This window comes from Podarcis melisellensis (assembly GCF_964234715.1).
Source record: "Podarcis melisellensis genome assembly, chromosome: 8".
NCBI lineage: Eukaryota > Metazoa > Chordata > Lepidosauria > Squamata > Lacertidae > Podarcis > Podarcis melisellensis.
In genome coordinates this window covers 71746140-71761234 of record NC_138540.1, presented here as the reverse complement: position 1 = coordinate 71761234, position 15095 = coordinate 71746140, and the positions used below count along the sequence as shown (strand labels likewise).

The 15095-nt window shown below is 47.5% G+C and overlaps 1 protein-coding gene across 1 annotated transcript; it reads right to left on the bottom strand.

The window, feature by feature from the left end:
* Positions 1 to 2058: 2058 nt before the first annotated feature.
* LOC309375281 (trypsin-like) lies at positions 2059 to 14376 on the bottom strand. The gene is made up of 6 exons (XM_081920937.1): positions 14337 to 14376; positions 10325 to 10421; positions 8632 to 8785; positions 4919 to 5172; positions 3265 to 3401; positions 2059 to 2275 (listed from the first exon to the last, which is right to left on the bottom strand). Exons 2-6 carry the CDS (start codon positions 10371 to 10373, stop codon positions 2123 to 2125), a joined length of 747 nt encoding a protein of 248 aa, XP_081777063.1. The 5' UTR covers positions 10374 to 10421; positions 14337 to 14376; the 3' UTR covers positions 2059 to 2122.
* Between the last annotated feature and the right edge of the window lie 719 nt (positions 14377 to 15095).

Genomic DNA, 15095 nt, shown 5'->3' with positions numbered 1-15095 from the left:
CTTCCTCTTGCAGCTCTGTGTGCTTTTTGAGGCTCAGATTAATTACAGCTTTTACCCAGCTCTCTTGGGAAAATGAAGTTGGTGCACTTTTTTTTTGGGCCCCTTTTGGGAAGGTGGTACCCACAACTCTTGCACAAAAATAAAAATATGCCCACAGGGCTAAAAAACAAAACAAAAAAGAAAATCTTGGTGAACCTAAGCTCTAGTGTAGGAAGGGCTATTAACTGATATTTTAAAAGGAAATAAACTGCTGGTATTGTATGAAGTGAGGGTTTAAACACAAGCAAGTGTTTAGGCAAATATACAGGACCAACATGTCTACGTCACCCTCATAAGTTGAGGGAGGAATGATTCCTCCTTGTCCTATATCTGTGGATTTATAAAGGAGAATTCCAGGGAAATCCTTTTTAAAAAATTCACACGTCTAAGCAGTCATAAATACACACATGCAAATAAGGAGTATTAAGAAAGTGAACCAAGGCTACTGTTCTAATGAGGGCAGCCATTTTGTTGTATGTACAATAGACCTTTGTGTATAGAATTACACAGGAAGTGTAGTCTCTTCCCACAGCATCTTAAAAAGTATTTTTACCCTGCACTGCAGAGGTACCGCACTTTGAAGCTGCTCCAAGCAGCTTTGCACTGTTTAAAACACCAGGGGGTGGGGTGGGGGGACAATTAACCTTGTTAAGTTCGATGGACTAAATGGCAGATTTTTGGTTCATTCTGAGGACGGCAGTTGGGAGTGGCATTGTTTTGTTTTTGTTCTTCTTATGTATTTTGTGCTTTTGTTCGTATTTTTATGCTGTGAACCACCCAGAGTTCTTTGGATGAATCACGGTATACAAATTTAATAACTTTTTGATATTTGAATGGTGAGTTGGGGGAGTCACTGCAAATCTAGCCAGGGTCAAAATCCTCTGACACCCGTACGTAAGAGTCACCTTTTCTCTGTTGATCCCTTAACCCACTGGTTCAGCTGATGGGTGGGAGCCACTTGTGCAGAGTTTTCCAAATTTTGTGTCATGACAATAGCGTGTCAGCTGCAGTGTGTAGGTGTGTCGCGCAAACACTCCCTGCGCTCCTCCTGTGGTTTGGAAAAAAAGTTAAGTTTAACCTTCGGTTTGCTAGTGAAACTGAATTACTGTGTCATGGAATGATTCCTGTCTAAAAAGGTGCACCACCAACATGCAAAGTTTGGAAATCTCTGCACTTCTGGGTCACAGCCTGATCCAAGGTGGGTCCCCACAGGAGCCCTAAGGTAAAGGTAAAGGTACCCCTGCCCGTACGGGCCAGTCTTGACAGACTCTGGGGTTGTGCGCCCATCTCACTTAAGAGGCCAGGGGCCAGCGCTGTCCGGAGACACTTCCGGGTCACATGGCCAGTGTGACATTGCTGCTCTGGTGAGCCAGAGCTGCACACGGAAACGCCGTTTACCTTCCCGCTGGTAAGCGGTCCCTATTTATCTACTTGCACCCGGAGGTGCTTTCGAACTGCTAGGTTGGCAGGCGCTGGGACCGAGCAGCGGGAGCGCACCCCGCAGCAGGGATTCGAACCGCCGACCTTTCGATCAGCAAGTCCTAGGCGCTGAGGCTTTAACCCACAGCGCCACCTGTGTCCCGACCACCATGCAAATGTATCGGAAAAGGTTGGGAAATGGGTTCCCTAATGCATCCTTGGACTTAAAGTGGGTCCTGGGTTTGGAAACGTTAGAGACACTTGCTTTAACCAGTATGTTCTTCACAGCACAGTAAAATGATGACTCCTCCTGGTTATAGCTTCTGAAAGAACACCCTACATTCCCATGCACTTGTAATGCACTTCCAACCAGCAAAGCCATGGAGGTCTCTTGGGTATTCTGCAGTTAGTTCCAGAAGTTGCTGGTGGGGGGAGGAATGCTTTAAAAGCATTGCACTGGAGAAGAGAGAAACAAGCAGAGCCAATATATACATTTATTTCAAAGAGGGGAAGCTATCCTGTTCTACCCACCACTGGCTGTAATACTTGCAGAATATATATATTTGCAGAATTCATGGAAAGAGAGACTTTAAACCCCTGCACTCAAAAATTGTTTATTATTGCCAGAACACCAATGTGGATAAGACGAGCTCTTTCCTCGGGATCAGTTGTTCCACATGATTTGTTGGATCCAGTTGACATACTTGCATACTCTGCTGTAAACCCCTGGCCGGTTGGGCTGGGCACATTTTTCCAAGCCCCAGGAGACGATCCCCTCCAGCTGCTGATTGCAGACAAGAGGCCCTCCGGAGTCGCCCTGTGAAAGGCAGCACAGTTCCTGACATTGCATTGTTGCCATCCGACCTACAGGGGGCAGCGTTGTGGCAGAGCAGAGCACTTGGCTAGAACAGTGGTATTGCTATGGCAGGCTGGCAAATGAAGTATCGCCCACCAACACCAGGGTACCCTCAGCAGGTCCCCACCTGCCTGCCATCTTACTTTGCAGCCTGTTGGGGTCTGTGTGTGTGGTGGTCCTGCAAGTTATTGACTCTGGCTCCACCTACTGCTGGTCTGCCCTACAAGTCCCACTGGGCACCAGCAAACCACTGGTACTAAATATAAGCATAGTCTATGAGTGGCCAGCATGCTGCCCTGCAGATGTGAGCCCAGGTGTCTGCCCCCAAGTCCTGCCCTGGTTGGCATCATTGACAAGACATGAAAGCATGCACAGTGAATAAAATGCAGGGGAAAGCAAGCCGGATAGATAATTGCACAACAATGGATGGGAGGGAGGGAGGGAGGGAGGGAGGGAGGGAGGGAGGGAGAGAGAGAGAGAGAGAGAGAGAAGAGGATGGCGTCAGCAGGAGGGCCAGGGTGGGGGGACAATGTAAAAAGGTAAAAGGTAAAGGACCCCTGGACGGTTAAGTCCAGTCAAAGGCAACTATGGGGTTGCGGAGCTCATCTTGCTTTCAGACCGAGGGAGCCAGCGTTTGTCTACAGACAGCTTTCCGCGTTGTGTGGTCAGCAGTACTAAACTGCTTCTGGCACAACGGAACACTGTGACGGAAACCAGAGCGCACGGAAACTCCATTTACCTTCCTGCCGCAGTGGTACCTATTTATCTACTTGCACTGTTGTGCTTTCGAACTCCTAGGTTGGCAGGAGCTGGGACAGAGCAACGGGAGCTCACCCCGTCGTGGGGATTCGAACTGCCAACCTTCTGATCAGAAGCCCAAGAGGCAAAGACAAGGTATGACACAGAAGAAGGCACTGAGAATAAGAACATGCAGGAAGGGAAGGTCCTACCTGACAGGAGTCCACTCCACCTTCTGGTACACCAGCACAAACCATCCCATTCGTGATGCTGTTAGGATAAGAAGCTGAACATCTCTCTGAGCTGATAATCCTGACGTTTCCACATTGCAGGATGTTTGGGAAAGTGGCTGTAAAAAAGACAACACCACCCGTTCCCCATTTAATAGCTGCTCAATGTCCAAATTATCCGCAACGCTTAATGACAGAGTAATTTTCTGATTGTGCATGGAGGGTGCCTGTGGACCGTCACTATTTTGCAGCACTGGTTCAAGCGCATGCCCGAAATTTAGGTCCGTGTGGTTAAAGTGGATTGCAGCGTTCTGTCGCTTTAGCACATGCAAATCCGCTTATCTTTAAAAAGCCGTGCTTTTTACGGTTAGGAAAGTGACAGGCAATGTACTGAAAAGTATGGGATGGGTGCATGGTTAATGGGAAGACGTGTAAACACCTGGCCAGCAAATTGGGATGAATGCTTGTTGGTGCATAACCCACCCTGTAAACAAACCAGAACGAATTCTCAAGAATGAGATCTTACCAACCGGAAAACACTATGCAAGCAAATTGGGATGTATAAGCAGATGGTCTGGAGGAGCTCTAAGGGGTCACCAACCTTTACAGGCCCATGGAACGGGAGAATCTGCCATGGGGCACCCCATATACTACACGCATGCACATAATACCCCTTCTCTTCTTCCTGCCAATAATTAGGCTGGAGAAAAGTGTGTGTGGTTTTTTGTGGTTTTGTGTGGTTAATGAAGGGCCATCTTCCTGCAGAATGAATCTTCTCTCCCCAGCTGCATTTTCCAGGACCTCCAACACAGAGACACAACAATTAGGCTTTGGGCCTCTTTCAAAATTAATTTCAGCAGGAAGTCAGGACCCTGGGCAAGATTCAGCTAATGAGTCCCACCAGTCGAAGCCCACACAAGGAAGACCACTTGCTCAATGGGTTCCCCCCACCCCACTCCTATGTGCCCCTGGAAATTGGCTCTAGGTGTTTTTTTTGGGGGGGGGAGAACCCACAGAACAGGATGTAGAGGGAGGGGAGATTGTTCCATGAGATGCTTGCAATGATTGAATAATCAGCATAGTGCAACATTTAATCCCCCCCACTTTGTGCACCAGGGAAGGCCTCTGCACTTGCAGGTGTGCCTGTGAGCAGCGCATTGGCAGCCTGTGCATTAAGGCAGGGCTGAGGAACCTTTGTCCCTCCAGATGTTGCTGGATCCCAGTTCCCATCAGCTGGGGTTGCCATATTTTGAAGAGCAACAAAGAGGACTATGATGACTCTCATTTTAAATATCCCTACTATATATAGGCTATAGAAGCTGTGATATATTGCCGAGGGGAGCAGGAGAAGGGAAGAGGAAAGCATCAATTATGTGTCTTATGTCTCATCCAGAAAGTATAGTCAGACATATTTTGGAAAATTTAAAGAATCCACCTGGACAGAAATTTTACCCCTGAAAAAGAGGATGTGTCCTAGAAAAAGAGGACAAATGGCAACCTTACATTAGCCCAGAATAGCCAATGGTTAGGGATGATGGGGAGCTGTAGTCCAGCTACATCTGGTGGCCCAGCGGTTCCCCAGCTGTGCAATAAAGGTGAGCAAAAAGAGTTGGTTCTTTTGTGCCCGTGCATGTACCTTGTGGCGTAGTGAGGGTGCCCCAGCCAGAAACAAGGCACTCCGTCCCAGGGGCAGAGCAGCCTCTGGGTAACTCCAGAGGATGTAGATTTTGCGTAAAGGGGACGGGCCTCTCCAGCTTCAGCATCATGACGTCATTGTTGAGGGTACGGGGGTCAAAACGCGGGTGGCGGAAGTACCTGACCACCCTCCGGGTCTGCTCCCCTTCTTCCCGGATTGCCAGGTTGTGTTTCCCCAGCCGCACGATTATATTGCTAGCCAACAAGGAGAGAAAAAAAGCTGGTTTGTACAGAGAGCACCACTGCACATGCTGTCCCTGGCTCCCAACCAGAGTATGCCATCAGTAAATCATTCAACGCATTGCTCTCCCTGCTTTTCTGCTCGCAGCATAAAGCTCCCAGAGTAGGTACACAATAGGATCAATATGTGTTAAGGTGCATTGTGGGGGGGAAATGGGATAGAGTGTAGTCCATGCAATGTCTGAGGCATCCCTTACAGCTCTGTGATTCTTGATTTTAAGATTGAATAGTCTTAACAGAGCCAGCAGGGCTGCTATAGATTATGGCTGTGCACGAACCGTACATTTAAAGCACATTAGGTAAAGGTAAAGGGACCCTTGACCGTTAGGCCCAGTTGTGGCTGACTCTGGCGTTGTGGCGCTCATCTCGCTTTATTGGCTGAGGGAGCCAGTGTACAGATTCCGGGTCATGTGGCCAGCATAACTAAGCCGCTTCTGGCGAACCAGAGCAGTGCACAGAAACGCCGTTTACCTTCCTGCCGTAGCGATACCTATTTATCTACTTGCACTTTGACGTGCTTTCGAACTGCTAGGTTGGCAGGAGCAGGGACCGAGCAACGGGAGCTCACCCTGTCACAGGGATTTGAACCGCCGACCTTCTGATCGGCAAGTCCTAGGCTCTGTGGTTTAACCCACAGCGCCACCTGCGTCCCTTGTTAAAGCACATTAATTCCCCCCAAAGAATTCTGGGAACTGTATTTTACCCCTTGCAGAGCTACAGCTGCCAGCACCCTTAACAAACTGCAGTTCCCAGGATTTGTGGGAAGGGGGAGTTCTTTAAATGTGCTTTAAATATATGGCATGTGTACCTTGATGGCTGTAGCAGAGTGGCCTGCTGAGTGGATGGGCTCTTCTGGAAGGAGAAAGCCATTTCCAGATATGGATTTTGTTTCCACGTATGGTCATCAAGGTGTGTGGATGGGAAGCAACAATAACCTGGCAGTCTTGTCCTGGAACTGGGCTAGAAGGAGACTAAGAAGCCAGATTTGCTTTCTGTGAGAATCCAGTGCTCTGCCCCAAAACCTAAAATGGGAGCAGGATCTGATGGGGTGTTAACGCTGGGAACCTTCCATCTTGCACCCACCCTTCATATATGTGTAAATAACTCTTATTAATGCCACCCACCTCCAGTGACCTTCCTTCCAAGGAAACCAAACCCAGAGATTTATTACTGTTCAGAGATGGAAGTTGCATGTAACAATTAAAAATAAAATTGCAAAGATTAAATGAAAAGCAGAAGTCTGAAACACTGCAAGCCAGACTGCACGACAATTGAGCATGAAAAGCCTGTTGGTAAGAAGATTTTAAATGATGGAAAGAATGGATCTCTGTTGGCAGGGTATTGCAGAATTATGGTGCCACCACTGAAGAGGCTCCGTGTTTCATGCTCACCCTCCAGGTGGCTCAGGATGATGCCAGGGCCCAAGACTCTTTGCTGCCTGACACAAAGGACAAAGGGGCACCCACAGACTCCAGTCCACCTACAGAAGTGGAAGGACTGCCATTCAAATCTAGTGCCAGGACAGTGTCTTCCATTGCACCTAGTTGCAGTATGTAAGATGGGAGCTGCCACTGCATAACGGCGCAACTGAGTGTACCTGAGGGCACCATGTTTGCTTAGGAAATGCAGCCTTTCCCACATCTCACAACTGCTCAGTGCTCCAAGCATCTGCTGCCTAAGGCAGCTGTCTCACTCTGCCTAACAGCAGGGCTGGTCCTAACATCTGAGGCTGTTCGTAAAGCCAAGGCAGACTGATACAGGAGATAGTTCGCTACAGTGTAAGAACGCAGGTGGAATTTCCAATGTGCATTGCAGCCCATGCAAATTTGACAGCTTCACCCACAAAAATTAGATCTGCGCCTGCAAAGCAACTGTGGCTTTATTTCCAGTTCAAAACTGGCTTTGAGAGACTTCTTTTTCACCAGTGAAAATTGCAGAAAGAGGGAAAGGAAAGTCACCACCCTAAATCCTGAAGCCAAATCATAAAGTATAGGAACTTTTAAAAATTGCTGCTTTTGAACATCTCTGTGGGGAAATGGTTTCTTTCTGAAAATCACTCAAATATGTAGCAAACTGCAGTACAGAATGTTTCTATGAAATATTCCAAACCCGATGGATCGCAAGCCTTTTGATAATAATGTAACGATTTGCGATGTAAAAATCACTCCACCAGATGGCACTGTTCGTCTGTGTATAATACAACCCTCTGCCTGACCTATTTGCAAAAGCTTTGCATTTGCTCTCAGCAATGTCTTTTTCATCACATGGTTGATTAAGCAGGATTTGAATGGTAAGAAGCCTTGCGGCAGGGATGGGGAACCTGTGGCCTTCCAGATGTTGCTGGACCACAACTCCCATCATCCCTCACCACTGACCAGGGCAGCAGCATTATTTCCTTCCTTCCTTCCTTCCTTCCTTCCTTCCTTCCTTCCTTCCTTCCTTCCTTCCTTCCTTCCTTCCTTCCTTCCTTCCTTCCTTCCTTCCTTCCTTCTGCAAATTGCTGCATCAAGGTGGAGGACTGAATTTAAGATGGGGTGGGGGTGGGGAGAGAAACAGAAAGAACCGAAACGGACAGAGCCACCCATCCCTATCTGACAGCCCTTGAAATTGAGGGCTGTCCGCTTATCAAGCTGAGCACATGGCTGTCCTTGCCTCTTCTCACTTTGAATGGGATTAAAGCTCAGTGACAGAGCACATACTACTTGTCACACAGGAGATCTAGGTTCAATCCCCCAGCATCTTCCATTAAAGAGATTTCAGGGTTGTGGCAAGGCAGGGTAAGACATCTGCCCTGAGTCCCTGGAGATCTGCACCCAGTGGCATCGCAATGGGGGCGCGGTGGGAGGGCGGTGCGCTCCGGGTGCCATGTCTGGGAGGGTGACAAGAAAGCACCCAGCGAGGGCTCACGGCAGCGCAAGCAGCCATTGCGCCGCTGCAGCTACATGTGGAGGATCCTCCGTTCGCAGCTGCAGCCGTGAGCAGAGGATCCCGGCACCGGCGGCAAACCGCTATGTACAGCGTATGTGCGGCGTCACACGCATGCACTGTATGTAACAACAGCACACATGCACTGTACATAGCGGTTTGCCGCTGGTGCTGCTCAAGCACTGTACAGATGGCGATGTGATCCCTCCATTTGCAGCTGTAGCGGCGATGGAGGGATCCTGGCACCGTCCGTACAACGCTGGAGCGCCGCCACTGGCAAACTGCTATGTGCAGCTCATGTGCGGCATTGCTACGTACGGTGCATGCATTGTACGTAGCAACGCCACACATGCGCCCTACGTAGCGATGCCCTGCCCCGGGTGTCACGACGCCTTCGTTCGCCCCTGTCTGCACCCAGTCATCTGGGCAGGTCTAGATGGGCCAATCGGACTCAGCAGAAGACTATTTCCGGTGCATGGTCAGACTCACCCACCATAGCAGTGCGCAGCAGTGACTACCCAGGAGTCGGCGATCAAAGTCCCCCCGCAAGTGTATGCGCCAGTCAGGTACGCTTGCCAGGGCTGAGAATGGGGGAGGCAGGGATAGCCTCCAATGATCCTTCCCTCGTCATCTTGGGTGCACACTGCAAAAACACATCAACATTATTATTGCATTATATCCTACTTTGCCTCCAAGCAGCTCCAAGGGGCATACATGGTTCTCTGCATCTCCGTATTCTCTGCACAACAACAACAACAACCCTGCGAGGTAGGTTAGGTTGAGAGTTGACTTGCCCAAGCTCACCTAGTGAGCTTCTGGGCTGAGTGGGGATTTGAAGCCTGTTCTCCCATGTCCTAGTCCCAACGCTCTAACCACTATGTCACACTGTCCCTCTATTCCAGCCAGTAAATTATTCAAAGTAGGGTTGGAGATTCTGAGGAAGAGGAAGGGAACAATCAGGCTTTAGGCCGTTCCTGCTTTTTAGCCATTTTTATGGAATCTTTACTGGATCAGGTGGTTCTAAGATGCTTTTAGCTGTAGGGCAGGTATGTCTACCAGTAGATCAGTGATCTACCAGTAGATCAGTGGACGTTTCTGGTAGATCACTGGTAGATCAGTGCCTCCCCCGCAAAGAAGCTCAACAACTTTGGCTCCCCTAAAAAAAGCTCAAGAAGTTTGACCTGAACCCCCCAAAATGGGGCTTCCCCTCCTAAAACAAGCTCAAAAACTTTGATCTGAAACCCCCCCATGGGGTAGATCACTGCCAGTTTTTAACTCTGTGAGTAGATCACAGTCACTGGTCACCCCTGCTGTAGGGGATCGAGAGAGAAAGAGCTGGAGAAAAGAGGGGACTCAGGTGTCAAAATGTGTTATAACACTTTGACACCAGATGGCGCTGCAGAGCTGAAATCGCAACTCAATGATATTTTCAATTGGGAGCTTTACAACTGCTTTTTTGCAGAGCATTTTCAGAACTTAGATAGATATATATCTAGCCAGGGTTTTGCTCCTCAGTCCTTTACACCTCGCTGAGAGAGGAGGGACTCCTTATCTGCTCCAATCCATCACTTCCTGCTGGAATTTCTTGTCTGGGTATTTTAAAAAGCCGGAAAAGTGAGCATGGTGCTCTTTTTAAACTGACAAGAGAAATATTGGCCCCACCTGCACTACACATTTAAAATAATAATCCTGGGAACTGTAGTTTGTTAATGGTGCTGAGATTTGCTAGGATGCCCCTACCCCCCTCACAGAGCTATAGGTCTCAGAGTCCCCTGGGAAGAGGGATTGAATGTTAAACTCAGACAGTTGGGTGGGGAACAATTATTATCATTATTATTATCATTATTATTATTATTATTATTATTAACCACTCTGGAAATTGTAGCTTTGGGTGGAGAACAGGGTGAGGAACCTGTAACTCTCCGATGTTGCTGGGCCACAACCCCATCATAGAATCGTAGAGTTGGAAGGGACCCCAAGGCTCATCTAGTCCAACCCCCTGAAATGCAGGAATCTCAGCTAAAGCATCCATGACAGATGGCCGTCCAATCTCTGCTTAGAAACTTCCATCATTCCTGATCACTGGCCAAGCTGTCTGGGGCTGATGGGAGCTGGAGTCCAGCACCCTCTCGAGGCCACTGGTTCCACCCCACCCCTCGCTGTGCCTGCACTTTGCACTTACCAGCAGAGACAAGGAGCAATGCAACGGCCAGCTGCCTCACGCCTGCCATTGTCACAAGCAGAGTGGAGAGTGGCTGGAGACCTTTTGAGGATCCGTCCTGCAGAGGGAGGAGAGCCAGACATTTGTTATCCAGAATTATCAGGAGGACTCACTTGACTTGCATTGGACTGGATAGCTCAGGCGGCTCCTGACATTTTGCCTTCTTTTCTTTTCTTTTTTTAAAATTTATTGCTCAATTTCCACATAACAAATTATCAAACCATATAATCACCTACATAATATTTCTCTCTCTCCCCCCCCGGGACTTCCATCAGGTCCTCTCCCTGATTTCCCTGCACATATTTTCTCTGCATATTATAAAATTGTATATATCCTTACATATCTGTCCATCAAGTTATCAACCATAAACTTGTGTATGTTTATTCAAAACCTGCCAAGGAGTCCAGCTCATTTTGTTGTATTTTTAAATAATTTGTGAAAAGTTCCCATTCCTCCCTGAAGTCACAGTTGTCCTTGTCTCGCAGTTTGTATGTCAATTTAGCCAGTTCTGCATAGTTCATCAATTTCTCTTGCCACTGTTCTTTTGTCGGGGTTTCCTCATTCTTCCATCCTTGTGCTATTAAGACTCTTGCCGCTGTTGTAGCATACATAAAGAGGTTCCTTATTTTCCTTGGCAGGTCTTGTCCTGCAGTCCCTAACAACAGACATTTTGCCTTCTTGAGCCACAGCTGCATCCTTTGCATGGTCTAAGGCAGCGGTTCTCAAAGGGTGTGGCAGGGGAGGGCAGCAAGTGTGGCAGGAAGATCAAGGACAATCAAATAAACATTTGAACATTTCAGTGTGGCACATTATCATATCAGAATAATTGTTTCTGGATGTCCTGTGATCATGTTATAAAGTAGTTGTGCTCTGTGTTACAATTCAAACACTCCTAAGAGTCTTTCTCCCCCCCCCCAAAAAAAAAACAAACCACCCATAAAAACTTTGGCATAGCTTGGGCACCAAGTCAAGGGAGGGCTTTGAAAACTGGCCGTAGGGAGCGCCGCTTGTGGCAGCTTTGTGGGAGTTCCTAAGGCGGCAGTTCCTAAGACCGGGAGGCGCCGTGACTCAGTGGAAAAGCATGCAGGAAGGGCTGAAGCTCAGAGGCAGAACAGATGTGTTGCCAAATTTGCTCTCCATCCTGCTCCTGCACACCTTGAAACAGCATCCTGATGTGCAGAAGCTGAGCAAGAGAATTTTTTCCCCTGGCACAATGATATGTGGGGGGAGAGCTGTAGCTCAGTGCTAGAGAACCAACTTTGCGTTCAGAAAGTCCCAGGTTCAGTTCCCAGCATCTCTAGTTAGGGATTCCTTGCCTGAATCCCTGGAGAAACACTGCCAATCCGTGTCATCTCTCTCTCTCTCTCTCTCTCTCTCTCTCTCTCTCTCTCTCTCTCTCTCTCTCTCTCTCTCTCTCTCTCCCTCTCCCTCATATGTTTTTAATGAAAGGTTTTCCATAAGTAACAAAGGTACAGTGCATTCATTGTCTCTGTTTCAAATCGTAGAGTCCTTCATACAAGCCAATTGCAGTCAGTTTGAAACATTTTTGTTGTTGTAGGTAATACAGTGGTACCTAGGGTTACAGATGCTTCAGGTTACAGACTCCGCTAACCCAGAAATAGTACCTCAGGTTAAGAACTTTGCTTCAGGATAAGAACAGAATCGGGGTCCGGCAGCGCGGCAGCAGCAGGAGGCCCCATTAGCTAAAGTGGTGCTTCAGGTTAAGAACAGTTTCAGGTTAAGAATGGACCTCTTAAGAACAAATTAAGTTCTTAACCTGAGGTACCACTGTATGAGGTTGAGGGGGAAAGAGAGGTGGGGAGAGAAGGAGAGAGAGAGACAGGAGAAAATGGAGAAATGGAAAAACAGGAACAGAAAAAGTGGGGTGAGGGAGACATTCAAGTTTCATTCTTGACATAGTATATAAGTGGAACTTTTAAAAAAATCAGTGTTGTGTGGATAGGTGTCTTATTTTTGCTGGCGGAGCAAGAGACCAAAAGGCCCAAGGCATGGTTGGTTGCAGTGTGCTTTGTCCGTGTTTGGGGTGGGTGGGGGGCATTGCTGGGTTGGGTCCGCCATATTGATTCGTATGTTGTCGGTTGTGAGGGATTGGTCATTGTCTTGTTGGCCTGTGTATGTGATAAAGGGGAGCTACCCAAGGGTCAAGGGGTCCGTCTTTGTTTGTCCCCGTGATAGTTTCAATTTGTTGGTTAGTTTTTCTAGTAGAGCAGTTTGGTACCAGTGGTCCATATTCTCTCCGAACAGCTCCCTCCAGCATCTGGTTATGACACTCCTAGCTGCTGAGAGTAAGTGATTTATAAGCTGTTATGTGTGTAGCGTGTGTCTTGGAAGATATTTAGAAGCGCTAGTTCTGGAGCTGCTTCTGTTAACTGCGAGCTAAACGGACCAAGGATATGACTCAGAATAAAACAGTTTCCAAGGTCAGTGAATGATCTCAGATAACACGACAAGGTAAGACGCTTCAAGAGTCTTGAAGAGCTGCTGCTATCAGTCAAAGCAGTCCCTGCTGCAAGAGGTGAACCAAGGCAGGGTTGGCTCTGTCTTCAAGGAAACATGGGGATTTAGGAAACTGCCTTATAGTGAGTCCATCTAGCTCAGTAATGTCTACACTGGCTAGCAATTCTCCAGGGTTTCAGGCAATGAGCTTTGGTGGGCTTTTCTGGAAGCAGTGGCAGCACTTCAGGCACCATGACCCAGACTGACACTAGGTTTAGTGGTGCTGTGAGAAACTAAAAGGGGGATTACATCCAGGCACAGCACAAAATGCTGGTTTGGGGATACTGTGCCCCCTGCCAACTGCCCAAAGATTAAGATTTTTCTGCATTGCCAAAAAAAGGAGGGTATGCACTAGGGGTTGAAATAAGACACCAATTTGCATAAAATGTCCTGATGCCAATTTAGCAAGGTTTACTATAAAGGATCAAGGGCAGCGTTTCCCAGACTTGGGTCTGCAGCTGTATCTGGACTATAGTTCCCGTAATCCCTAACTACTTGTCCTCTTAGCTAGGACTAATGGGAGTTGTAGTCCAACAACTGGAGACCTAAGTTTGGGAAACACTGTCCATTATTTTTAAGGAAACTACTTTTGAATAGGATTAACACTGGAGATAACCCATGGTTATAAAGACTGACCAGGGGGCTGCCTGCCTGCTCAGTCTGTTGCCCAGGTACTTTTAACTGCTGGTGTCAAACTTCAAGGTTCTTCCTTCTTATGGGTCACTATCTTTAAATTGGACTTGGACCAAACAGACTTTCAAATTGAAATAGGGGACTGCCCTGGTGCTGATGCCATTCATTTAACAAATGAAGGCCTCTGAAACATAAGAGGTGAATGGATCTGGAAATTTCCGTTTCTCTCAATTTCTTGTTCTTCAAATCTTAAATTCAGTTTTCTGCATTTCTACAGCAAATTGTTGTTGTTGTTACAGTGGTACCTGGGGTTAAGAACTTAATTCATTCTGGAGGTCTGTTCTTAACCTGAAACTGTTCTTAACCTGAGGTACCACTTTAGCTAATGGGGCCTCCCGCTGCCACAATTTCTGTTCTCATCCTGAGGTAAAGTTCTTAACCTGAGGTACTATTTCTGGGTTAAAGGGGTCTGTAACCTGAAGCATCTGTAACCTGAAATGTCTGTAACCCGAGGTACCACTGTATTATTATCCGCCAGGAAAATTGTCAGCATTTTAGTGGGAATTACTCCATATAAAACACATTTTTGCAAGTATCCCCCCACCAATATAATGCATTTTGGTAAGTTCTTTTCATTAGCACGTGCAATTGTATACACATTCTTTCGTTGCAGAGACACATCACAGAATTTGAAGAAGTGCAAATTTCAAAGGTTTTGGTTTGCCTATTGCTTCTGGAAGTTCAGATTAGGTTGCTTCTCACCAAAATGCAAACAAAACTGAATTTATCCTCTATCCCTAGTAACACCTCCCCTTGTGCTTACCAGCTTAAAAGCAGAATCCCCGGGATGCAACCCTCTGTTGGCAGGACCTCCCAGCAGCTTGTCTCCTTGCCGATGGCCAGGCTCCTATAGCCTCTGACTCACGACTGGCCTTTCCCTATGCCACATGCTTTTAACCCACCCTGGGCCCTGCAGCAGGTGCCCTCAGGTGGCAGGTGGCATTTACTGGCTGGGGGGACGCCTCCTGATCTGTCATTATCATTTGTGCCATCTCTCAGGCTGGCACCTTCCCATCCCAGTTGGAAAGGAAATAGCCTCATGGGCAGATGCACCAATAGCAGAGGAATGGGCCGGTGTGCAGGATTCTTGGCACACCGCGGCCCTCTAGCATCACTAAGCACACTACCGTATAATTGACACTTATTTTCCTGTGCATCATCGCTGTGCGGAATTGCCTCTGCGTGCTCTAATTTAAGATTGAAATGGTCCAGCCATTAAGCCTACAGGGAACCTATGGAACAGCAGCATTCTCGAGACATCAATCGAATCATCATGACTCAGCAGACGCCACGTTAAACGTGTGATTTGGCTCTTTAATAAGGATGCGAGCAATTGGAGCAGTCTATAAATAATTTTAAAGTCGTTAAATAATTTTAAAGTCAGCAGAAGCAATGGGTCAAAATCAGAGGTAATAAAGCTGCAATCCTGCACATTTTTTGTTGTTGTTTAGTCGTTTAGTCCAAGTCATCGTGACCCCATGGACCAGAGCATGCCAGGCACTTCTGTCTTCCACTGCCTCCC

Bases quoted from the DNA above. Each gene is read 5' to 3' on its own strand.
- LOC309375281 (XM_081920937.1), bottom strand. From the start codon at position 10,373: ATGGCAGGCGTGAGGCAGCTGGCCGTTGCATTGCTCCTTGTCTCTGCT. The intron at 8,786-10,324 runs GTAAGTGCAAAG...GTGTTTTTGCAG, and splicing joins ATTGCTCCTTGTCTCTGCTG to TGTGCACCCAAGATGACGAG. The intron at 3,402-4,918 runs GTACATGCACGG...TCTTTTTTACAG, and splicing joins CACCCTCACTACGCCACAAG to CCACTTTCCCAAACATCCTG.